Source organism: Anarrhichthys ocellatus, unplaced genomic scaffold (assembly GCF_004355925.1).
Source record: "Anarrhichthys ocellatus isolate YVR2014 unplaced genomic scaffold, GSC_Weel_1.0 scaffold20, whole genome shotgun sequence".
In the NCBI taxonomy this organism is placed as follows: Eukaryota; Metazoa; Chordata; class Actinopteri; order Perciformes; family Anarhichadidae; genus Anarrhichthys; species Anarrhichthys ocellatus.
The window spans coordinates 6,888,853-6,915,189 of NW_022280050.1; the positions used below are offsets into that span (position 1 = coordinate 6,888,853).

A 26,337-nucleotide genomic window follows, 5' to 3' on the forward strand; every position below is an offset into this window, starting at 1 on the left:
GGGGGGGGGGGGCCAGCAAGCAGCACGCTTTTGTGCGGATAGTCATGCCAGGTGAGAGAGTGGTGTGGATTCCGCCTGAACGCCTGTGCACTGGCACTAAAGGATGGAAGAGGAGCTCTGTCACTCTAGAGATCAGAGTGGGGGGTGGGGGTTTGTTATATGGGTGAGGTGGAGTTGAAAAGGCTGCATTTCTAACGTCACTACGATGGAATTTGTTAAAACGTCCACTATGTCTTTTTCAAGTAAATCTAATGCCAAAGATCAGCAGCAATAAGTGCAGTCCAGCTGTCAGGTAGCCAACTAAGGAAGCCTTGAAGGAGTCCTTCTGTGATTGCCATCTCTCCTCGGGTTAAATGGCTGAAGCGTTGGGGTCGTATCGCCGTTTCTTCACATTTCTTACATGGAGACAAGAAACAGAAGTCAGTGTGTGCTGTAATCACATCTGTAACACAGCTAGTGCAACCTGGACAAGCAACCACACTCATCTCCTCAGTTTACAATAGTAGACTCATAAGTAAAATGCCACTAACTAAATTCATTAGCTATTGTTATGTTCAAAAGCAGAAAATAAAAAAATATTCTCCACGGTTATATGATTATTCGAGGTCTTCCAACAAGTGATAAAAGGCAGGTCCCTGTTGAGCCAGTTTGGCCTTGACTGTAAAGAGGCAGTCAGAGGTATTTATATTCACAAATCTTTACATCCTAATTCATGATGATTGGCAGTATGGTCAACATAATGAAGTCCATTTCTATTTTGGATCCATTCCACTTAAGTCTTCATATTTTCTTCTGCGTCACGATTTGGTGACACTGAGCATCGGAAAGAAGCGACCTAAATGAAAAAACTTTCAAATGAGCTAATAAATTAATTTTGAAGGTCTATGAATATAAATGTCCTCTTTTGCCCTCTTGCAGGCAACTTCCGACTGGCTTGTGCGTGCAACATCAGTTTACAAGGTGAAGAAGTGTAGGAGACATGTCTCATTACCAGTTTGGATGGGAAAGACATTGGTTCCACTCAAAACATAACAATCTGGGAGGAAAGAGCTAACATAAAATATAGTCTACAGAAGAGGGACAGAGGAGACAACCACATATACAACAACCACAGCAGCAGCAGCAACAATAACTACTACCACAACAGTGGGACAACAACAATACGACAACAGGAGTGATGCATAACCTCCCCGTACTGCGGCTTGTTGTGGGGCTTCTATCACTCTGTCATGCACCTGTTCCAATAGCAGGCCGATCGAAGGTGGCACTATTGTTGTGCGTGGTTCATGCAGTGCAATGCGCCGTGTCTGTACCAGGTCTGTGAAGCAGGCAGCAATGGCAGCTGGTGTGGCCGGGGTCCGAGAGTCCTGCTCTGCTCTAGGGCGGAGCCTGGCCATCTTAGGTGGGTGTGGCCAGCCATGGCACAAAGGCTGACAAAAAGGGTCCTGGCTTCTGTCTCTCTGTCTCTCTGTCGCTCTCACCACTCCATTTAAAGTCTCACCCTCAAACAGTAACGGACTGAGAAAAAGATCATGGAGGTGATGAAGCATGACAACCCCGGACCAAATCAATCTGGGTTTGGCTCAGCCTTTGTGCAATGAACTGACCTCCTCCAAATCAACAAGTTAACATGCAGAAATGTTTCTTATGCTGTTTTCTTTCATTCATTTTTTGTTTGTTTTGGTGAAGACCATGATACTTTGCTATCTGGCATGCTTTGGTGGCTGCAGGATTGCATTTCTCAGTTATCTTTTAGGCCTATTTAAATGAATATGTGTAACACCCCTGTTGCTCAGGACAGCAGGCTAGCAGTAGACTGGAACTTATTAAACTATTGTACAATGAAGTACATTGACTGGCTACACAGAGATGTTAGAGGCCTATCTTTGAATTTCAGAGGGGAGATACAATTTCAACTTATCAATACAAGAATACACACGTTTTCTTTTAATTATTAAACTATTAAAATGATTGTTTCCCCTCTGTTGTCAGGACTTAACATGCATGTCAAGCGTAAGCTCTGCTCGTCCAATCAGTTTGAGGTTCTGCTACAGATCAACAGACAAGCCCCACATGGAGCCCAGTGTCTCTCCAAATCACCCTTTACACATCCATCCACGCATCCTCCTCTATGAAAACCAGGACTGCACACTGGATGAAGTTGAGCAGTTAAGATATGTGTTAAGCATGCGTTTGTGTATTGTCCACCCTGGGGTCCATATTCTGTAGCAGGACCTCAAACCCTGGTGTCTAGAAGCAGCAGGGATGCTAGAGTTACAGCAGGAGAGGCATGCGGCGTGTTGCTTACTTAAAGCCCCATCCAGTCCCCCCCAGCACTATGGCAGCCACAAGGATGGCTCCGGCGATGGAGCCTATTATTAGATTGGTGGCACTAGGACCTGTAAAGGGTTATGGGGAAAAAGACATGAGTTTCTATACTCACTGTATAAATAACATGGAACTGTACAATGACGATTTCACATGGAACAGAAAACATAACCATAAGTACTGTTACAGCAAAATGACTGAATCTGAGTTTGCATGCCCCCTTAAGTGTGTAACATGAGGATAATGAAGTAGAGGCACTGGGAATCTTTTCATTTATCTGGTGTCAGCTGAGGTAGTGATTATCAATGGTTTGTCCATTTAGGTTGTGCAGAAGACGAGACCCTGGGTATCCATCACTACAAAGGTTTACTCAAACAGAGATTGACAGTTGATATGTGTATGTGGTTTGCAGTATGAGCAGTCGAAATGTTTTTAGGGGTCCCAGTCACCACACAGCCTACCACTGACTGACAAGCCAGGTCACTAACTGGACATTTCTCAGGACTGTTTTCCATCTAAATGCCCCACATGCCCCAGAAAGGAGAGGATCACAGGAGCAACCACATAACGACTAAGAATTAGAGAAAGAAAAGGGACAACAGGAAGAAGAGGGAGGATGAAGAAAGAGGCTTGTAGTAATGGGGAACAACAGGAGGTGGCAGGAGAGGAGGAGGAGGAGTCCATCAATCAATCACACAACACTGAATACATCCAATCACATGACAATTATATGGTCATCACCAACACACAAGAAAACACAAAGCCACCGGGACGCACACACGGGCTCAGGCCGGCTCACGAGACCGCCCGCACACTGAGGCACCACTATGAGAGGAAGAGCCGTGAAAGGGTTAAAGATGCTTACTCTATTCCCCACCCTGTGCCTCCAAAAATCACCCCCAGGGCCAGAATGGTCCCTGCTACTGCCCCTATCAGCCTGTTAGTGGCCACGCTCACTGTGCAGAGGGAAAAGGAGCATTATTACCACCCTGTCAAACACAAACAGCAGGCTTCTGCTTCAGAGTCATGGATGAAGTGACACGGTTCCCTCTGTGACGCTTCCCGCCCCCTTAACCACTTCACCCGTCCCCCCTGTGGTCAAAGTGTCAGGTGTACAACTTGAACTGTGTGTTCATTTCATCTTCTAAAAAAGTAACAAATGTAACACTGCTGTTTTATTCTCCTGCAGTCGCCATCTTACATGGAAAGTCTTTATGACCCCAGTACACCTGTGAAACTGTGTGCTGACTCAGATCTAACGGTGCGACTGACAATGACAACAACAACAACGTATATATACAGTATATAAGTCAGCGTGAATCTTGGCTAAATCAAATCAGTGTACATAAACCTGTGAGTTATTCATTCTATCAGACAGCAGAGGTTGAAAGAGGTGGAAACCGACCCTTGGGTCCTTCGTCCTGAGTGGCCTCAGGCTCTTTAGGCGGATCAGGCATGCTACAGTCTGTCCCCGCCCAGGTGGTGTCACAGGTGCACGTGGCTTCATTGTTGCACACCTGTACAGATCAGACAAAAATAGATGAGGTGACGGGGGGAACGCAAGAGCTGCAAATAAAGTTGCTGACACACTGGGATACTTTTTAGGAACCATCTGGATTGTTCATCCACAGTTAACAAAGGCTCCCACGTAGACACTTACTACACTGTAAAAAGTTGACAAAGATAAAGACACATTTCTGTAAACTGATCCAGATGAGATTAACTCTATTACAGCTCTACAATGGCATTTTGAGCCAGGCCAGCTGCTTAGTTAAGACTGATATAATTATGCAAACAACAGCAGAGCCAGTCTCCAGGCAGACCTTAATCTAATTGATTGAATTACACAACAATGGCTGGATGAACCACAATGTACTGCAACCCAATAGGCCTTTCTCACAGCGGACATCTTGACTTGTCATAGGAATAGCACAGGTGTTACTAATAACATTAACAATGGTTCCGTTCTATAAGTGTCCCAGTAAGTCATGACAGTAAGCCAGCATGCACAAAACCAGGACCCTGAAACTGAAGCAGCTAAATGGAATTCAGTCATCGTTAATTTCAGTATTTACACCTGTGCTTTTCCTACCGCGACTGTGTCTCCTGTGAAAAACACCGGAAGAAGTAACAGACCTTTCTCACAGAGGAAAGTTTTGACTTGTCCAACACATAGCTAAAAACAAATCTGCAGCATTAAATGTACCAACAATTAACTCAAAAAAAAGCATGGACCATTGCTTCTATTGAGCATAAATACAGAGTAAGCTACCCATATATGACATGCAGCTTCTGTAGATTATTCTACTTCTACCTACACGGGTGATTTCACTTATGTTGCCTGATTAGACCTCTGCATGTGCAGACAATTTACACCTTTCAGCTCCTAATAGTTCGTTAAATTTGGTGATGTCACAAAAGATGGAAGCCGAGTCAGTCAGGGTGATTGATAACACACGTCTGTAGCATTGCTTTTGATGAATATTACCTAAAATGTTATTCTATTTTTATTTGTAGAATTTAATATTTGTTTTAATTTGTTTGTCTAAATACTGTTTAATGTAAAAGTGGACGGCAGGACTCACCCCGTGGGCAGAGCACACCTGTCCATTAGGTCCACTAGAGCAGATGCTCATGTTGAGTGACTGGATTGGCAGACACTTGTGGTCAAGGCACATCATTGACGGCCCACAGGGAGACCCATCCTCCACGTAGCCTAAATCAGTCTCATCATCCAAAAGGACATGACCCCCACTGTGAAGAGAGGTTGGAGGGACGGAAAGGGGGAGAAAGATACGGAAAGAGAGGGAGGGAGCACAAACTCATACATGGAAGATTAAACCAGAAGAATGGGACTACAGACGACAGTGAAAACGTTCCAGGACATGGACAGCTCTTAAATATGTGGTAGTATACATGTCTTTACCTGCAGTCTACCATTCTGCCTTGAGGGTTGAAGGTGGCTAGGGTGATTTCTCCTTTCATCATGCCGATGCGTGGGTTGCGGCCGATGTTGGTGCACAAAAGGTAACCACAGAACACATCACTGAAAAATACAAGAGAGAAGTCTGTGCAGATGCCAATCGTCCACTTAATACACATTTTGCCTTGTCAGGTCTTCTTTCTTCTAAAAACTTAAACTTTGTTACACATATTCAACCCATCAACAGCAAAACTATAAAACTATACCAAAACATACATTTTCATACACTCACACAACTCATGCAGTATAAGTTATCCACTCGTATGTTCATTACTTCCCAAACATGGATTTTTGCCAAAATCGAACTCCTCAGCCACTACCACCTCATGCACGGACTCACAGCGCACCTGAAACAGTAGCATAAGACTGGAAAATTAGACTTGGATTATACTGCAGGAGTTGTGTGAGAGTTTGTAAACTGATGTTTTGATAGAGTTTTGCCTCCTTTTACTTCAGTTCATCAAGGATTTACTCCATTTTCGGATTCTCCGATCATTTTGGTGGCATGAGAGCAAAACAAAGTGTTCTTTAAGAATTCAAGGTAACATGCGATGAGTAATTGTTATACAAATAGTTATTTCAATGGTGAAGTATTCCTTTAAATATGTTGTCAGTTGTGGAAATCATCTTATGTTGAAAAGTGGCCCTGGATTTCAATATGGATGTATTTAGAGAGCCTTGCTGCCCAAACACAATACTGCAAATAAAGAGCGGCTGCAAAAAGTCAATGGGCTGGGCTTGCAAGCTCAAGGAAAGATGTGAAGGCTGCAAAACAGTACACACAATGTGCCCTCTGTTGCCCTCTATTGGTTGGCTTCAAAACATCATTAATCTCTTTTGATGTCAGTAATAAAAGAAAATAAGGAAACACCATCCCTGTCTCTATGTAGAAATATAAAGGACTGTCCTGCTGGTATGTATGAAATACCAGAGTTAATCTAATTTGTCTTTCTTTGAAACTCACTGTTTGCTACACTGGATCCATTTGTCTCCATCTTTTCCACAGTTGCCCTTCTCTGTGCCCTCTGTGTTCAGCTTCTCATAGCAGAACTTCTCCGAACCTCCAGCCTCTGAGGGAAAGAGGAAGAGGCGTGAACTGCACAGCGCTGACTACAGAGAGTCTCTTTTCGTCCAGTATCTCTGTATGATGATACTCTGACACTTTACTGATAAGAGCTAATGCGAGCCAAAGGAATGTTCATCTTACTTGACCCCCAGATGTATTTACACTGGTTTTCTCTGGTCTTGCACTCTCCGGTGTAGCAGCGTCCCTTCAGAAAGATAAATAACAAGGTGGTGAATACATTCTCAGTCAGCTGCTCCCAAACTGCTATTCTGATGCAGGACTGCTTTGTTTCTGATGTCACCAGGTGCCTACCTGGTTTACCTGGCAGAAGTAACCGTCTTGTTTATGAAGATTGGGAGGGCACTGCAAACAGTCACAAAATAATTCATTTTAACCATGCACACTATATTAAACGTTGAAAGAATGAGTATTTAGAAACCAAAGCAAATGTAGCATTTCAACACAAGGACACCTGTCCAGAGTCCCCAGAGCAGGTCTCTGAGATATCACAGTCGTTCACAGCATAGCGGCAACTGTAACCTCGTGGATAAAACTGCCAAGAAAAGGAGAGAAGATAAAAGTCAGAGGTATAAATAAATCATTGGTGCTGTAAAACTTAAAGAAAAGACCAAACTCATACCAGACATGTGTTATTGCAGCACGGGCCATCACTGCAGTGTGCCCCGTTGGCGAGGGAGCACTTCTTGCAACATTCCTTGTAGCACTCCTGAAAACAAACGGGGGAAAAAAAATCTTCATCCATCTGAACAAACAGACGACAACAAACAGATCTGACTTTCTGGAGTAAAAAAAAAAACCGTACCGCTCTCGCTCCGCAGTCGCACTCCTCTCCCACTTCCACAAATCCATTACCGCATTCTGTGGACTCGAACAGCTAACAGAAGAAGACAGGAGAGTGTAAAGGGTGGAGCAGACGTGTGATTCATGGCAGCTGGGGCAGAGTTGTGAGAGTCTAACCTTGGTCGGCCTGTTGAACAGACACGAGCCTCCACCTTTCAAAAGGAACTCCTTGTAGTCTGAGATGCTGCATTTGGAGAATCTCCGCGGGTGCTGGACCCTGAAGAGAGAGAATACCAGGTGATAATTAACCAGAACTGTCAGTGCCGACCAATCATGATGGAAGCATGGTTCAAAATGCTGTCGGGTGCCATGTGTGTGATGAGCAGCTTTCTAAATTAGAGCATATTTTGCACACACACACACTGCTTACCTGTTCATTCCACATATAATTTATTACCTGTCTCACAATCCTACCATCCAAAGTTTGAAAGTATGATGAAAAACCAGTGGGAATGAAATGTCCTGCGATTATTTGTTACTATATTACATATTTGTCACTACTTCCCAGCGATATACTGTATAACAATAATTCCAACTAACATAATAATTGAACTAATGCAACTTGGACCTGGATAGGATGTTCCCATTATGAAACGATGAGCTTCCAGCTGTAGCTAACGGGAGAGACAGTGTTTGCTAAAGCCTTTTGTGAACTCTACAAAAAAAGATTATTGAACAAACTATCATCGAAACTATCACATGTTTACTTAATAAGTGTATAATGTCTCCTGGCAGCCAGCAATCAGATACTTTTGTGAACTAACATGCCTAAGACAGGAGAGAGAACATATTTAAGACATTCATAAATCTAACTTAACTCTTTTTATTACCTTCTAAAGAAATTTAATATAATTCTTTATAAGACTTTTTAAAAAAAGCAGATAACCTGTGAGAATACTGTCAGAATAGATTGAGAACGAGGTAAAAGCACGGATCAGTTTACATTAAAATTATGTTAAATTAAGATCTTTGTCCATTTATTTACTGCTATATTGAACTGTTGATGCACCATTCAGCAAAGCCCAGGAAATAAATAAAAAAATAACAATGGGAGCAGATGAAAACACTGAACGGTATGTGGGAACGGAACAATGATTTAGTATGATTAAAAAAAAGCAGCAATGAAATGCCTTCATGTACGGGGACCGTGAAAGAGATACTGCTGCTCCTTTGAGTATAAAGTTATGTATAATGCGCCCCTTGTCCATTTCATCACATAGCAGTAGTTGATAAAAGCATACTGACCACAATTACACCTGGTATTAACATGCACTGATCAGTTTATTCTTTTACTGACTAAATGTTTGGTTAGAAATTGTGTAAAACAAAAGGGTCGACACTTGACAGAGATTCTGAATAATCAGTTAGGTCAAAACAGAACATTTATCTACCAGTTCTGCATTCATTCCCACACTCCCAGAGCGGTGACTACACCTTGGAGTGACCATAAACAAGCGTCTCCAATTGTTCCACTGTATGTGTGTCTCAGGGGGTATGTTGGACATTACCCAGTGTCCTCCATTATGCAGCCAGTCCACGAGTCAACACAACCACATTCCTCTGCAAACAGGAAAGAGAGGATAGAAAAAACACAGAAGCAGTCAGTGAGAGCGATGCACTGACAGAAATAGACACACTTACAAGTTTTCTTTTTAAGACAAGCATTCAAATACATTATGTGAACATGATTTCTACTTTATCATCTCAGTGAGAATTGATCAGTGGCTTTAGAACCTGATCTTCCAGCTGAATAATTTTATTTTTTTACTGACATACTCAGAATCTCCTCTCAAGCTTGGCCAGTTTTGGGACCATAAAAATAATCTCTCTGATGGTTGAGCTTCAAACATGGCAGCTGCTCTACTCTGACTCTGCCTCATTAAGCACTGTGATCTTGAAACTAATGGCATAAATCATCCCACTTCAAGCCTGACTGGAAGTCTACTTTTGCACGACTTTCGCCAAGAAAATCAGTGCATCTCTCCATCTGTCTCCTCTGGCACATGTAAGAGTTGACAAGAGACAGTTTGGTCCAGTCAAAAGGCATGTTTTTGTTCTATAGTCACTATATCCCGCTTTACATTTAGGTATCTAAAGATCAAATCTGAGCAAACCCCACTTTTTCGAATGTAGATTACAAAAAAATGTACTTTCTTTCATTCAGGCCATTTACGTACTTATTGGACACATCACAAAACACAAAACAATATATTATGCTACTTACGCCTGTAGGCTTCTAGCCTTGCCAACAGTTATGGTTTATTTGCTGAAGTTTTAAGATTTAAACTGCCAATGAAATGGAAGGGGAATTGAAATGGGGAATTGGAAGGGGAATTGAATGGAAGGGGAATTGAATGTTGTGGGGATCAAAGCACAACATTTACAAGAAACATGCCTACTGTGTCTCAGATTAAACAGGTCGAACCACAGACTACTCGGTAGACAGTTTTAATATTTTTATACTATTATGCTATTTCTATTTTCTACCAAACATTAAAGAAGGGACAAAAGAACAACCAGAGTCTCGATCTATTTTTATCTTGAAACATCAGCAAATTAAAATAAGTTCAATTGACAGTTGTGTCCGACGTAATTTACAATAAATCTAAAACTATCTGCATGGCTGAATACAACTAGGGGTAAGAGAAAAATATGTTTTTTGTAATTTTAGTGATCTGAACATTGAGATTTTGTCTCTTAATAGCCTGCCCTTCATTTATACTAGCTGAGAGATAACAACATGTGTATCATGTGTACTTCTCCTGGAGGCTGGGTCCCACTGGATACCCAGGTTCTGAGCCAGGCTCTGGGATAGAGAGCCTGCCATGGACCAGCTGGTGCCGTACTGTGGACACAGCAGAGACCAGGGATTATTCACCTGCAGCCACTCTCTGTGATGCAGAGTGATGCTCAGTGTTACGACAGCAAGTCTCACCTCATTGACCCCTACTCCTCGGCTCACAGAACACATGCCTCCAAAGTATGCCGCGCTGCTTCTGCGATAGTGGAAGGTCACATTTCTACAAGAACGATGGAAGACGAAGAGTTACACATGAACAAAACAACATCACCTAGGAAGACATTTATGTAAATATTCACTTCTGAAGACACAGTGGTGTTTCATTCCCATGAACTTACATAGACATACAGAGAGAATATAATGAGAACAAGGAGCCAAAGCTTAGAACAGGCTGCATAGGAATCCTCTCAAACTAAGATTTTGGTTTGTTATTGTATGCAGAAGCAGTCTGTATTATCTGTGTACTTATACTGCTGGCAGTCTTTATATTCAAACTAAATACACGTCCATCACAGATAAATACAATGGAAACTATCCTATAGTAAGTTTAAAATAAAATAGGACGTAAAAAAAATGTAAGAAAACGCTGGAAATTCAAAGAAAAATGATTGCAAATAAAGCTTCAATCCTGGCTTAAAATCTATATTAATAAAGAAGATGCACCAAAGGGTGATGCAAACACATTATATTTAAATTAAGAACCTACGAGAAGAGGTGCACAGCGTCGGCATGATGCTTGATGCTCTGCTGCCGGTACTTGGAGAAATCCCGCAGCATCTCCAGCGGCCTCACGCTGATGGGGATCTGATCCTTGTCTGTCCAGATCTCCACAGCAACGAGCACCACTCGTGTGTGTAGCTGCTCTTTGAAGATCTGCCATTGAAGCGCGCAGTGAATGGGAGGAATAAAGAAAGGCAGAGAGAGAGAGCGAGAGGCAGAGAGAGAGAGCAGCAACAGCACAAGGAGAGGAGAACAACACTGGGTGTGAATTTGAATCTGTACTGTCTGAGGAGGACAGATGAGGGGATGCAGGACACTGGGGAAAAGGAGGAACAGGGGAGTGTTAATACACATGACGAGTGCAAACACCAGCACAATACCATAAGGACTAACAATAAGACTGTAGTAAGACCGAATCAGGTTTAAAGCGACGTACTCCATTATGACACATGAGGAGGACTTTAGCTGTACTGAACAATTAATCAATAGGTTCACACTGTAAGGACATATTTGGCAGTTGTCTCAATGCCTGTGTTGTACTTATGCAACATCGAGGCTACCTTATCATGGGTGAAATGTTATATTCTGCTGTACTCAAACAACAAATGTGATCCACCTCCGTCAGCTGCAACATTGGACAACTTTTACTTGTAACAGAGTGGTATTGCTACTTTTACTTATGTTAAATGTATGAGTACTCCTTCCAGCAATGTCAGGCTCTAATTAAGAACAGAGCAGCTTTGAGTTAGCTAAAGCCTAATGTCGGCATGTTAACATGCTCATAATCACAATAACAATGCAAACACGCTACTATAGTTACTATGTTCACCATATTAGTGTAGTATGTTAGCATGCTAACACTAACAATTGCTAGTTAGCACTTAACTAAACAGCAGTAACGAAACAGTTTACTCACAGCATCCACAAAATTCACCACCGACTTGGCAAAATTCCTTGTGTGCTGCTTGGTCTTGTGTCGTTTATACTGCAGGCCCAGAGAAAAAAGCACAAAGATAAATAAGCTGCAGTGATTTGATGGTGCTCACTCAGTATAGTATGCTAAATTCACTGCTTCTTCTTGTGGGGGGGAAAAAAGCAGAGTAGGTCTGAAATATTAATGAGGTTTCTTTTATATGTATGAGAAGCTACTAGTTACATACCATACTGTGGTCACTGACAATCATGATCTCCAAATACTTCATCTCCTCAAATACACTGCGAGGCATCTGCAAAATAATGAACCACCAACAATTATCAGGAAGAGGATTGTTTTCTTTATAGTTCCATTAAGACCACGTATTTGACATTGACCACACAATCCAATTATTATTCAATTCATTGCATAATAATTCAAGGGTGGGTGAACTAATGTTTGTTGCATTACGTTTGAGAGAGGTGAGATCAGAGACTTACTGCTCGCTTTTTCCTGCGCTTCAGCCAGGACAAGTCATCCAGCTCTGAGAAGAGCTGCTCCTCCTCCTCAACTATGACCACACACAAGGAAATAGTGACATTTCAACTCACAGATTTACAACTGGGTTCTGTAAACCTCTTTCATGAGTTCCAGCCCACAGGGTTTTGTTTTTCTTACCCTGTTCCTCTGAATCATTGTTCCACTGAAGGGAGGATGTTCTTCTTAGTTTGTGAGGCCTTGCAGCTGTATCCTGCAGGGGCGAGGCAAACAAGTGTTAACAGCCGAGAGTAAGATGAGAAGATTGATACCACCCTTGAGTTTGTCTGTTGAAAATTAAGCTACAGCCAGCAGCAGGTTAATTTATCATGAAGACTGGAAACAGGGGGAAACAGTTAGCCTAGCTCAGCTACCAGCAGTTCTGAAGCACACTAATAAACAAGTTGTATCTCAGTTACATAAATGTTTTATACCGTGATGCATACTGAAATCAATATAATATAATAAATATCCTTATTAATATATTGATATTGATTTCAACCATATTGTCCAGCCGTATACAAATACTACTAAAAACTAAAAAAGTAGTAAACAGCAGAGGGTGTTGTGCATGTGAGGTGGAGGCGAGCGGGTCACAACCTTTGTATGATACATATTTTGGTTCTCTGCGAGAGGAATAACTTACGATTGAATGAGTCTGTTGTAAGGGCTCAATTAGATACACATAGACTCCATCGTCAAACATCCCACTGCCGGGCAGAGAGAGTAGAAAAGAGAGAGAAGGCAGTCGATACTGAGTCAATAGGAGCTGAGGAGCAGAGATGAGTGCATCCAGAATTATTCTGAACACGGCAAGGATTACACACAATTCTGCTGTTCACTTACTGCAGCCCGTTGCAGGTAGATAAGGCCACATGGGAGTTATCACTCCCTCTCACCTGGCCGTGGTAGTAACAGTGCTCACCGCCCTGAGGGAAGAAGACAGAGTGCTAATGCAGCATCACAGCAATCCCCAGCCATAACTAAAGAAGAATTACTCGCATCACAACACACAGAAATGTGCATACACTGACCATGATGATAACTCAAATTCACTATTACATGGTGAATGTGTCATATTTTTCACTTAATTATCATGTGTTGGAATTTTCTAACATCTCAGAGGAGGTAACAGCTTGTCTTACAGATGCCGATTTGGTACATTTGCAAAGCATTTCAGCAGGGGGTCTTTGCTTGTTAAGATGAAGTTGAAACATTGCAAGGTGGGTCCTGGCGCTATCTGTGACTCAGCTGTCAGATCCAGGGTGAGCAGAGGACATTCACCCCCCTCTCTCTCTGCCTCTCTCTCTTCACCCATCCCACGCTGCACTGATACTGCAGAGGGCTTTCTCTCTGTCGTCATGTGACCAGAGATCCAGCAGGAGGCTGCAGGAGAGCGAAACCCTGCTGATTCAGCTACAGTATGCCCAGCCCTGTGCCTGAATCAGCAGCAGCAGCAGCAGCAGCAGCAGCCGGAACCAGCTCTCATTCCCAACCTGTTTTCTCCCTCCTCTCTTTATCTCCTCTCTTCTTTTTTTCAGTGAAAATCATGTACTTTCACATTTTAATCCACCTACCAGCCTATCTATCACTATCTATCTCGTCTTTCTGTACATCTATCTACCCATCTCTTCTTCCTGTACATTTTGTTCTTTTTCTTAGTCTGCAAAAGAAGATTTCCTTGATGTGACAGTTGCAGTGTAAATATGATTACCAATTTGCAAAATGCGTGATAAAACAAGCTGACAAGCAAACTGATTTACATGAAATCAACACACATCTGTTCCTGCCTTTTGTTTCAAAGTCTATTTCCGAAAGTTGAGACAAAGCATATTTATGCCGTTTGCTTTACCCACAATGTGGGTGACAAAATAAAAACAGCAGCTGAACAGATGTGTGCTGTAACATTTCAGTCACAAATAACGAAGACGTTACCTTTGACAAAACAGGTTTGCCCGCCTCATAGTGGATCTCAACATAATCTGAAGACAGCAAGTCGCTGTAAAAATAGAGATTGCAGTTGATTAAGGTGAACGGATGTGATGCAGTGACAATAAGAATAAAACACACAAATAGAATCTCTCTGCTTTTGCTTTCTCTGACTCACACATTGTGGTTTTCAACTAGCGGTGAGTAGTGCTTTGGTTGCCATTTAAACAAGAACACTCATCACCACTGTGCCTGGATAAGCCTGCACAAACACTCCCATGGCATCTCAAAAAGTGCAGCGGATATGTTAAATGTTGCCTCCCCTCAGGAAAAATTATGAAGAATTTACTCCAATAAATACTGTCACAACAAGATTCACAGCCACTCAATAATTTTGCAAACTGGCCTTAGGTTATCATAAAGAAACAGAGGATTAAAATCCATCATCACAAAACTACAGTTTACAGAAGCTCATCTACAGAACATGGTTCTTCCTCAAATCTCCCGAAATAACGTCACTGGTTGAGAAACAGCACACATAACAGGAACAGAAACGACGACGCCTAATGTGATGAATGATTGCGAGGCCTCGGTTTCACCTTGAACACCACGGTCCTCCCGGCAGTCCCCGCTGTCTGAGTCAGCGTCCCTTCACCGTTTCACACACTCAATCTGTTAGCTGACAGCTGACTTCAAGAGACTGCGATTTCTGCCACAATGGCGCTTTCTTTCCTAGTAACCTTGCACATCAAAAAAACATCCTCCTCTACATACGCATGTAGTGGCGTTGCAGCTGGGGGAATAAAAAGAAAAGATGGAAGTGATGGATCTAGTTTTGTAACACCAGCAGTGTGACATTTTTGAGTGATTCTCGGCGGCACGAGAGCAGGAAGTGCACCATTATGAAAGGAGAGTCCAGGCATGTGAGAGATTCCTGAGTGAGGGGCTATTAATAGCGTGACAGATGAGGCAGGGCGAGGATAGTGGGCTACGCTTAGTTGGTGTTTGTATGAGTGTGTGTGTGTGTGTGCGTGTGAGGGCAGCACTGCAGCGCATGGAGGGGTAAAGACACTGTGTCTGTATGGATGTGTGTGTGTGTGTGTGTGTGTGTGAGAGAGCTGTGAAAGTGTGTGGAGATCTTGAGAAGGGAGTCCTGCCCTGAGGTGTCTCGGTTCACAATACAGCAGCAGCGGCATCTGGGAAGCGAGACAGTGAGGGAGGACCAAAAAGAACTGCAGGAGGTTCTAACGTCTGGCGACAGATCAAATGCAGCTCTAAATCCTGTAGTGACTTTTGTCATTACTGTTCATACCTCCAACACCTGGAAATAATGAGTCTAAAAAAACAGAGATGCTCTCAACAAGCAGCACTAAAACTATTCACTTTTCTAATTCGCATTTTTATTGAATATATGATTCGTTTCAACTGAGAAAAACATGGTTTGCAGTCCGAGGTACAGTAAGAGGTTTGCAGATAAAGTAGCACCCATTGGCAGGTTGCAGACCTATCTATATTTAGATCAGTACTGTCGCAGCTACGACACCAAGCAGAATTCAAACCCCTGTTCTCTCAAAACAAAAAGGCACACTCTGAAGTTAGCTCATGTATCTCACAGATAACCTACGGTACAAGCAAACAGCTAGGAATCAAGGTCACGCTTCCAAGCCTCTGTGCAGCTGCTGTAAAGAGGTAATGCTGTATTAAGTGGTGTTTCCTTAGTGTCTGACGATAATGTACAGGACGTCTCTTAAACGTGACGCGTGATTGTTTGAGCTGGGAATGACAGGGCAAGAGTGCAATTCTTCCTGTATCTGTCTCTATGCTACTTAACATATGCTGCAAACAACACATGTGCACAAAACACAGAAGTGTGACAATATTTGACCTCTGCTTTCTTTCATTTCCACAAAACCTAACTGTGTATATTCAATTTAGAACAGAGAGAAGAAAAACACAGACATTGAATATTGATGATGACTCTCCCATCGACCTACCTGATACATGAGCATCAACTCTTCAATAAACAGTCAGCTATGTGGTCTCCTAACAACAAGAAGCTCAACAGCAAAATTCATAATTCCCGGAGCCTCTCCTGTATTATCTGACCTTGTACAGTTGCACAATAAAACAACTATTTACTGCAGGTAACTGCTGAAATCTGCACTTTGAAGGATTCTACTGTGGCAATTGAAATGATACTCAAACTTCTACAAAGATAGCATCCAGAGCATAAAAATGTCTTCAACCAACCTAGTAGAGCTTTTCAATACTACTTAAGATAGTTTTAATTTTGCTAAAGTGATGACATTACATTTTAAAGTAACTAGAGTAACATCTAACATCACTCAGCAATGCAGACAATATACAATTACAATATTTTATCACATCAAGGAACTTGGAATCAAATCAACATTTTTAAAGTCCTTTACACACGTACATTAAGCCTTCGCACATGCAGACCGGCTACTTTGCAAAGGCAGTAAATCAATACCATTGAGTGTCCGGAGCCTCGTGTCTCCGAATGGGACAGTGATCACAGACCGCAGAGTAACTGTCTCTCTGCTGATTTTGATGCAAACCAATTAAGCCTCATTAAAGATAGAGACTTTGGTTTTCCAAATCCTTGTCTTAAACAGTCTGTCTGTAGTCTGGCGGCTAAACTAACATTGCTTTTAGCACTCTGGAAACTAGGATTCTGGAAACTAGCGCGCCGACCTATTCAATTACAGTTTCCCTAATTAAGCGATCGTCGACTGACGCTGTATTAATCACTGATATGACATATAAAACAATGTATCAGTTACAAACAACAGTCATCTCCAGACGGGATTCACAGTTGTTGTCGATTTGGTGTTAGCTATGACACATATTGCTTACTCAGACTTCTGGTCATTTTGACGCCCTAATACAGACTTCCACTGTGGCCTATTAGGGCTTAATGATGTTTTAGTAATATCCAATCTTTATTTAAATTAATTATATTCTTTTTAAACTTTTCCTTCTTAATACAGCTTAAAGTGCACATTTAGTTTACACTATGCCTACATTTAAATTAGTACAACTTAAGAGCCCTGAATTAAACTAATAAAACCCTAAATCACAGCTTCCTTTTAATACTTTCTTATAATGTTTTGTACAGTATGCCGCATTATTTTTTATAATATCCATAGGGAGTGTCAGTGTGGCTCTGTTGTGGCAGGAAGGTTTCCACAGGAATAAAAATACAGACGTTCTGCTATTTTCAACCATCTGCACATTAACTGTCAACATGATCTTGACAGCAGATACTCTTGTGAGTGACAGACGACTCACTCACACTGGAAGTTCAACCACAAGTCTCGAGGTTTGTTATGATGAAAGGGAAATTTTGGTTTATTTCAACGTGGTTTACTTCCTGTAAATGTGACTAATTGTGACTCTGAGTTGTGCCAACTTTGCACTTCCCACCTCCGTTGTAGAGATTCGGGTAATTGATAATTCCACAATCTTGTCTCTGAGTCTGACTGAAACGTAAACAAAGAAAGTAGCCCCCTGTAACTGGATAGTGTTGAAGAAAATCATCATATAACTTAGGATTGAACTGAACACATTTGGATTCACAAGTGAACCGTTTATATAACTTTCTTATGTGAACACATTCTGGCTCATAGAAACATTCTTAGGAAGTGATCAGGGCACGCCAGACAAATTGTAATAAATCTCTCAGATTTGTACCAAAATATTTCCCGTACATGAGTCGTGTGTTCTGCCAAAAGGTTATCTTGACCTAAAGGAGGACGTGAGAGCATGACATAATGAAGAGACCAGATGTGCTTTGTTTTTGGTTCAACGGACTGGTTTGATTGGTGGAAAGTAACTTAAGATGGGTGAAGTTTGACTATAAAAGTGATCTGTGAAAAGTAATACATTTGGATTTGTTTGGATTTGCTAAACTCGTTGTATGTTGGGCGTGAGCTTATTAAAACAATTCCCGCTGGTTGCAACTTCAGTTCGTCATCTCTTCTCGTCATTTTGCCACAATAATAGAGATCAACAACTGGACCACAGGGACTAAATCGCTCCAAAATCTATTGTTTTAGCTTACATGAACTGTAGTTAGATAGGATGAGAAGGACTTACGTGTTCAATGATAGATCCAGGGCAAATCGGATGCCGAATGCCTCTAACTGGAAACTGGCTTGGGCGAGGTGGACTGCCTGTAAGGTAGAAAAGAGTCGGGACTGCAGATGATGCAAAACCATAACATTATAGCTTTCTACGAACATAAAATCCTCTAGAGTGCACCTTAAACATCCTCTACAGCACAAAGATAACAGATGTGGCGGATAAATGGCAGATGGTAATGCACAGTGGGCATACTGGAAGAATAGCTTCCTTCAACATGGTCGGTCTGGCATCACTCCAGTTCTTAAACGTATAAAGCAGCTGTTAATGTGCTTCATGTGATGGGTGTCTTTGCTTTGTCTGACAGTGTGCAGTAACATGACACTAAAGACAGCATTAAGGTCTAATACGAGACATAATCTGGATTCAAAACTTCAAAGCCTTGTCCACACAGCATGCTATGTGACTAAACATTCCTGCTATAGATCACAAAGGTTTTTCTAGGAAGTAACTTCTCACAACGTCCCAGTATCAATCTCCCTCACCCATCCCGCTTCGATGCTGGCTTACCTGCCGCTCTGTGGCTTGGTTCTTGGCCCGGGTGTCCAGGTCATGGTAGGTGCTCTCCGAGTCCTCGTTTAGGTAGTAGATTAAACGCGAGGGGTAGGTGATCACATGCTCCACTGCATGGTGTGTTGTGTTGTCTGTAGCCGGTGCTGCAGTTGCCTGTTGCTTCAGCAGGGCTGGCACTGCGTCCCTCTCAACCTTGTCCCCTACTCCTTGAGAAACTGCAAGACAATTGCCACCGCACAGACATGAAATACCTGACACACACATATACATACATACACACACACACACACACACACACAGCACACACACACACACACAAACAGCCAGCTGTCATCCTTAATTCATGAAGCGCATTGATAATTCTGAGGCAAGTGGCCACGGCTTTATTGCGATTCTTCTGGACACAGTTCGGAATGACTGGTTACATGCCATCCTACACTGGCAACCCCATACGGCTGATTTAGAATACAGAATATAAACAGCTTCATTTCTTTGAAAGGTACTTTTGATACGCTTATTTCCAAAGTGAAAAACTCTGCACCAGATAGATACATGCAGTGTGCATTATGCAATATAAATCCAAATAGCTTCTGATAACAACAGCATATAATAGCATGCACTTGAAGTAAAAGAGTACCAGCAACAGTTATTTTAAATATGATACTCATACATAATCAAGAGCACTATTGTTTTATAAGCTGAACAAAAGATACTGATATGCTGTAGTCTGCATCATGCACCATCACGCCGAAGACGGCGCATATTAAATCACATATCTTTTCTTTTTTTTTTTAGAGGGGGCGATAGTGTGCACCTGCAGTAGGCTACATCATCAGATATTATTTTAGCCCAACACAGAAAGTGAAAGGTGTTTCTAATTAGATAAAAGTGTCACGAAAAGCCAGCAGGCTATTGCGATACATACCGGATGACGCTAGTGATGGATGAAGCCAAGGCGAAAGGATGCTCACGAGCAAAGTGGCCAGAAATATCAAATGCATGATTCATATTTGATAACTGAAATATCTCAATATCAACACTTCAACGCAGTATATAGCTCGCGGCCCATCGTGGCGGGGGACGTGCCGTGCAGGGGGGCTCTCTTCATGGATCCAGGAGGCACCGGGCTGCTCGCTGCTGCAGTAGCGGCTGAGGAGGAGGAGGGTGAGGACGAGAGAGGGAGGGAGGGGGTGAGCAGAAAGAAGGCGGTGGCCAGGCAGCTACTGGAAGTCGACCAGCAGGCTCCTCCTCGGTGAGCAGAGAGATGTCCTTCCTCCCTCCCTCCTGGGCCACAGGAAGCCCGTGCAGGTGACCTCAAAGGCATGGCTGTAAAATCCCATCGACCAGAAACAAAACAGGAAACGACCCACTCGCACCTACTGTGTGATCACACACGATAAGTATTTTTGTTGTGAATATGAGAAAAAAAAAACAATATTACATTTTAAATTGTATGCCTTAATGTCTTGGTTATTGTTGTAGCCTAATATATAATACATGTGTATGCTTTAGGGGAGGATATAAGCATTTAGCCGCTTCTTTAATTTCATGGGTCTAAATGGTCTTCTACTCAAAGTTTTAGCAATAACACAATATTACATGAGTAAGTACTGCATTCATAATTTAACTGAAATAGAAACAGAGGTTTTAGCAGTAAAATGTACTATTAAAAGTAAAAGTGGTCACTAGCCATTGGTGGCTAATTTTACAACTGATATATCAATTAGTATAAAGTCACATTTTACTGTTTTAGCTTGTTAAGGCAAACTTAACCACTTTATATACTGTTATGGGGTGGTTCAACCTATAATATTGTGTCATATTGTTGAAGCTGATCATATGTTTTCTATGTAAAATCCTGATATGCAAAGTAACTAGTAACTAATAGCTTTCAAAAAAAAATTGTGTGGAGTGTAAAGTACAATATTCCCGTCTGAGATAAATGTAGTGAGCCATAAAGTCGCATATAATAAAATAATCAAATCAAATGCAATAACCTTAAATTTGTACTTCAGTACACAAGTAAATGTAGTTACATTTCATTATTGCCACTCTTAGTACACAATTTCATATTCGTCTATCTTATTATAGAAGAACCGATCACAACAATGAAATTACAATGAAATAGAAGTAAAGGAAACTTTTCCACAGTCAACAATTTGCTTCTTTAAAGGTGCTAAATTCAAAATTCAGAGCATATGATTGAGGGATTGCCTCCACATGGCTCTCAACATGGCAATGGCTGAGCTATTGGCTAGTGGCTAACAGTGCTAACAGCACTAACAGTGCGAACAACATCAACAGTGCTGACAGAGCTAACAGTGTTTACCTGAGGGGGAACCGCTATGGGTCAGGAAGGCGTTATCAGCTAACTGCCGTATGAGCGCCATGCAGAGCATGCTATATTAATGCTCTGAATTTCGAATTTAACACCTTTAAGTTTCATTAAAAGTCCCAGTGGGGACATTGAATGTGCCCTAGTCTCTTTTAGAAACAGCAGAAAATCTTCAAGAAAGACTGTGTGACACGGGCCATGAACTATAACGAGTGCATGGCATGACTTGTAGGTTTCATTGGGCGATGCAGATCTCAGACACACAGGGCTCTTGGAGAATGTGACAGCTCCTCCCTCCTCAGGGCTGAGTGGTCCACACAGGGATGAGTTGGTCATTTTGGGTCACTGGAAATTGAGACAACTGAGACAAGGCTGTCGGATGAAACAAAAAGGGACGAGTAAGCAGCAGAGTCCACATGAAGTCTCTCTGAGTTCAACCTGCATCAGTTTGAAAAACCTATTACATTTGACAAATTTAATAGCAATAGACATGTTTGTAATTTACTGCTACTTTTTCGAAACAGTTGAAGGTCATTTCACTAGTTTTCAATGTGACTTACTTATTGTTCAAGATATAAAGGGTAAAACATCACAGGGCGGGAAGCTAAAATGTTCAACCTGAAAAGAAGTTCTGGCTGTGCCTCCATCAGTGATGCAGGTGTTGTGCCTTTAACTGGAGTCTGTGACATCACTGATTGGGGTGGTATGCTTGAAAATGAAAACCAAGCAGTGTTATAAACTGTGATGTGGGGCAAATTTACTTAACCCACAGATGAACACTTAATAGTTTTTCTGAATCCGTTAATGAGACAACTTCTAATTCAAAATCAACACATTTGGAGACACATGGTTTTCACTGGACAGGAAGGGTGCAAGAAGGTATACAGAGAAATGTAGTGGAGTAGAAAGTCAATTATTTGCCTCTGATATGTAGAGTAGAGAAGTCCGAAGTTGCATAAAATGGAAGTAATAATAAATAAATGAAAGAATAAAAGTAAAGTACACCTAGTATTTGTACTTAAGAACACAATTTGAGCACATGAGCGTTGGTTAACTCGTGGTGGGAGTGCTACTCAGCCTGTGAAAGCAGTTGTATAATGTCTTCTGTGGCTCTGGAGGAGCATTAGCAAGTCTGAGAAAAATAACCCCTGCTGATGTCATCAGGGTTATCTCTGCTTGGGCTTGAGGCTTAATAAAAAACTTTTTTTTTCCAAGGGGGTGGAGTTGATTGATGATGAGTGTGACACATACGGATATGGACCATCTCTTTTTTTCTTTTAAACTTTTCACAAGTCCCCAAACGTTGTGGAAAATTCTGTAATAAATCACTGTGATCAACTATGCTGTAGCTGTCATGCTACAGCATAGTAATACTAATATTAAAACGTTGATTTGTGCATTTTAGGAGAGAATCTGCAGCATTCAAAACTTCTCCGTTTAGTCACCGAGGGGAGAAAGAGGGGCGCTCCGGGTTTACACACCGCAGACTGCGTGGTTTACACTGCTGTTATGAAAAGCAGCCGCAGCTCGGTTTAGTGAATGAGAGCATTCTTCTGTACCAGTAACCAATAACTTTTCTTCATTCGGCGGTCCAAGTTTGACGCGTCAGCGAGGCGCGCCCACTGCACGTCTCCTCCCAACGGAGATGGGTTTGGATGGACTCACGGAAAGACTGCACATGCCGCAGAAAGAGTTTTGAAGCCGAGTGGGGAAGTTACACTGACGAGGCCCGGCCAAAAACAAAGGTAGCTAAAGGGCTAAACCTTAGCAGTCACGTTCATCCGGGAGCTCTCGGTGTTTTGGTCCAAATACTAATAAAAGGGAGCTCTGCACTTTTAGGTAAGCGATGCGCTGTCTTTTTAAAATGTTTATCCCGCTAGTATGCCAATAGTGTGCATGTGGCACTTTTATTATGAGGTGTTTCCCACTTAACATGCTATTAATTACGTAAACAATGTGTTTGCATCGTTTACTGAGATTTGTATAGGAGCCCTTGTTCCTGTGAGACCGGTTCTACTTCTTTGATTGCACTGATTCTGCTTTCAGCGTTCGGTGTTTTCTCTATTGTTTACTGTTATATTAATACTTTTAAAAGGACATAGTCTACGTATAATTATTTTGTTGAGTGATTGAACTGATATGGCATGGGCCTACATTTTCTCTTTGGTCTGTTGTTACTTTTTTTCAACACATTTTTTTATGGCAAAGTCTGATTATTCATTATCTATTTCATTTTTCTCTTTGAAATTGAGATTTAATTAATATTCTTAATCTTAACTTTGTTCTGTTTACTTACACTTTTGTTTTACAAAGTTTATCAATAGGATATATATATATGAATAGATTTGTATTGAAGACTGGAAAAAGCCTGATAAAAACACAAGTTAAACAACATTCACCTCAGACCGCAAAGTCTTTTTAAATTTGGTGTTAATCTGGCTTCAGTAAAACTTGTAGTTGGTGCCCCATTCTAGCCTTGATGAAGATACAAATATTAGATATGGGAAGAAATCTAACATTTCACCCAGTTGCTGGTTTGGTAATAACCTTGGGAAAGATGCACAACTAAATTAAAAGGGTGCATTGCGTAACAATACAGCATTTGCCAGTTTTTCCATGTTTACTTATACAACCAACACTATGAATCACACTATTCCGCCTCATCTGTTGGGCATCTCCACACTGTTGATCCAAACGAATGTTGACACTTTGTTCCAGGGTTAGTCAGGACACACCCAGTCCTAACTTCAACACAGGAACTGGATGATCAGAAAGGTGGACAGGACAGACAACTCGATCCTTCTGGAGAACAGCAGCGTAATCACAGAGTGTGTGAGGTGAGACAACGTGTCGTTGATTATAACGGATGGGAATGTTTTGAATTACTGTGTTTATGGATCATCTTAAAGGAATGCATCTTATCATGAGCTTTTCCTTCCCGCAGATAGCTTCACCACAGAGGTTAAAGCTCTGCAATAATGGATGACTCCGGCGAGGACTATGGGAACTACACCTATGATTACTACCTGGAGTACGGAGACCTAGAAGAACTTAAAGTAGACCACAGGCAGAGGGAAACTATGCACATAATCTCAGTGGTCATTTACATTATTTCCTTTGTGCTTGGTCTGATTGGAAACGGAACTGTTATTTGGGTGATAGCATTGAAAAGCAAAAACACAGTCAACAATGTTTGGTTGCTCAATCTAGCCTTGGCAGACTTTGTGTTTGTGCTTTTCCTCCCCTTCTACATTGATTACATACTGCGGGACTTCCACTGGGACTTTGGTGTGGTCATGTGTAAGCTCAACTCATTTGTGTCTGTGATGAACATGTATGCCAGTGTGCTCTTTCTCACAGTGCTCAGTATAGACAGATATGTGTCTCTGGTCCACCTCAGCTGGTCTCAGAGGTATCGCACTATAGAGAGGGCCTGGGTTGTATGTGGTTGCATATGGTGGCTGGCTGCTGCCTTGAGCTGCCCTGCGCTGATTTTTCGTGACACCATGCGCCTACACGACAAGGTAGTGTGCTTTAACAACTTCCACACACAGGATGGACACACAGTGGCGATGAGACACATTATGATAGTGGTCATTCGTACCACTGTTGGCTTCTTGTTGCCTTTTACTGCCATATGTGTGACGGGTATACTTTTGACAATCAAAGTGAATCAATCTGGCGGCTCGGTTCGGCTGTCCAGCTTCTCCAGAACAGTCTCTGCAGTAATTCTGGCCTTCTTTTTATGCTGGGCACCTTTTCATACTTTTAGCTTGATGGAGTTATCCGTACATTCCTCATTATACCTGCACAACATACTGAAATCTGGCTTTCCTCTTGCCACCAGTTTAGGGTTTTTTAACAGCTGCATTAACCCCCTCCTGTATATGCTCCTGGGCAAAAAGGTGCGTCATATCCTGAAGCGTGCATGCCTGGACATTACTAAGAGTTCACTGAGAGAGCTCAGCCAGTCGATCTCTGCCACCGAGATGGAGTCTGTGCCAGGAGATCACCAGGACAGTGTCCCAGAGGAGCCTGTGGAGTCATCAACTGTATGATTACTGTAGTTGTTGTCCATGAAAAACATGAAAGTAAGAATGGCTATTACTTTACCATAAATGTGGAGGATTATCGTTGCTGTTCTTTCCAGCTGTAGTGGCAAGATTTTCCTATTTTGTTTAATTTGGACAGAGTTGTGCATAATTACTCTGAAAGGAAAAGCTGAGCAGAACTGTGCATAATGTGCACATGGAGTTAATATATCTTTCCCTTTAGTTTACATTTGCACAACTCCAGTGATTTGCAATGAAAGAGGCGAGAAAAAAATAAAATAATCTGCTAGTATATTGATAATGAATTGATGGATTATATATATATATATATATATATATATATATATATAAAATTCTGATATTTTTTACTATTTTCTGTGATTTTATAAACAAAGTAAAAGTAAAACAAAATGATGTATCCATATGAATTAGTTGCAGTGTTATATCAAATGCAAATAACGTATTCAGCCTACTGAATTTGTTATTGTTGTAGTCTACTCTTGAAGAACGACATCTTTTGGTTAGAGATGAGATATGTTGCATAAATCTATTGGTAGTCAACATTAGTATGTTTTTATACAGCTGTATATGGCTGGTTGTCACCTATTAATGTATTGTAAGTAAGCTGATTTTTATTGAGAGTTGTATAAATGTTTTATTCTAATATATTACAAGTAAATAGCATATTTCTTAATAAAATTATTCTTCTGAACATGTAGGCCTACTGTTCTTTGTAAATTGAGTATTTTCTTTATATTGTTTGACTTGATGTGAGAAGAGTCTGTCAATAAAAAAGCAGGATTTGATGTTTTATGTATACATACAGTTTACATTTCACAGTTTACACACAGTTTACATCCACAACCCTAAATCATGATGTGCATTTCCTTCCGTTTCCTGAGGTTCTGTTTACCAGCCATTTCCTGTTATTTCTTTCTGGTGAACTCTGACTTGTAAGGATGACACGACTGTTGGTCATAAAATAGTTTACCATCCTGTCTGTGACCGGAAGGTTGAATCCCTGGAATAACTGTAAAAATCAGGGAAAAGTAGCAAACATTTAGACTTCTTCAACAACTACAATCAGCATTCACTTCACTTTGTGGAAAATTGGTGTACCTGCGACCCCTCCATCG

At 41.5% G+C, this 26,337-nt stretch overlaps 2 protein-coding genes across 9 annotated transcripts; one reads left to right on the plus strand and one right to left on the minus strand.

Moving 5' to 3' along the window:
• Positions 1-6: 6 nt before the first annotated feature.
• adam23b (ADAM metallopeptidase domain 23b) lies at positions 7-19,985 on the minus strand. Of its 6 annotated transcripts, XM_031858389.1 has the most exons (27): positions 19,740-19,985; positions 18,812-19,065; positions 18,257-18,333; positions 14,144-14,207; positions 13,055-13,137; positions 12,855-12,918; positions 12,350-12,422; positions 12,172-12,242; positions 11,919-11,984; positions 11,675-11,743; positions 10,745-10,911; positions 10,174-10,258; positions 9,996-10,083; positions 8,747-8,798; positions 7,356-7,455; positions 7,201-7,272; positions 7,018-7,104; positions 6,850-6,930; positions 6,690-6,740; positions 6,519-6,582; positions 6,276-6,381; positions 5,255-5,374; positions 4,914-5,082; positions 3,734-3,845; positions 2,309-2,399; positions 1,314-1,518; positions 7-395 (listed from the first exon to the last, which is right to left on the minus strand). In XM_031858389.1, the coding sequence occupies exons 1-27, from the start codon at positions 19,813-19,815 to the stop codon at positions 249-251; spliced, it is 2,694 nt and encodes an 897-aa protein (XP_031714249.1). In that variant the 5' UTR covers positions 19,816-19,985; the 3' UTR covers positions 7-248. The 6 variants fall into 6 exon arrangements, with proteins under 6 accessions (XP_031714249.1, XP_031714252.1, XP_031714251.1 ...); XM_031858392.1 differs by lacking the exon at positions 1,314-1,518 and having other exon boundaries at positions 256-395; positions 18,812-19,029; positions 19,740-19,984; XM_031858391.1 differs by lacking the exon at positions 1,314-1,518 and having other exon boundaries at positions 256-395; positions 19,740-19,984.
• Positions 19,986-20,201: 216 nt separating this feature from the next.
• cmklr2 (chemerin chemokine-like receptor 2) lies at positions 20,202-25,495 on the plus strand. 3 transcript variants are annotated; one of them, XM_031858558.1, is made up of 3 exons: positions 20,202-22,988; positions 23,868-23,986; positions 24,094-25,495. In XM_031858558.1, exon 3 carries the CDS (start codon positions 24,128-24,130, stop codon positions 25,205-25,207), a length of 1,080 nt encoding a protein of 359 aa, XP_031714418.1. In that variant the 5' UTR covers positions 20,202-22,988; positions 23,868-23,986; positions 24,094-24,127; the 3' UTR covers positions 25,208-25,495. The 3 variants fall into 3 exon arrangements, with proteins under 3 accessions (XP_031714418.1, XP_031714420.1, XP_031714419.1); XM_031858560.1 differs by having other exon boundaries at positions 24,098-25,495; XM_031858559.1 differs by having other exon boundaries at positions 20,202-22,894.
• The last annotated feature ends 842 nt before the right edge of the window (positions 25,496-26,337 follow it).

What these genes read in the sequence shown, in the direction of transcription:
- adam23b (XM_031858387.1), bottom strand. Translation starts at nt 19,815, where the DNA reads ATGCATTTGATATTTCTGGCCACTTTGCTCGTGAGCATCCTTTCGCCT. An exon ending in TTGTCAGTGACCACAGTATG is followed by an intron (nt 11,744 to 11,918) that starts GTATGTAACTAG and finishes CTGGGCCTGCAG; the next exon opens with TATAAACGACACAAGACCAA. An exon ending in GGACCCAGCCTCCAGGAGAA is followed by an intron (nt 8,799 to 9,995) that starts GTACACATGATA and finishes TCCTGTTTGCAG; the next exon opens with AGGAATGTGGTTGTGTTGAC.
- cmklr2 (XM_031858558.1), top strand. Translation starts at nt 24,128, where the DNA reads ATGGATGACTCCGGCGAGGACTATGGGAACTACACCTATGATTACTAC.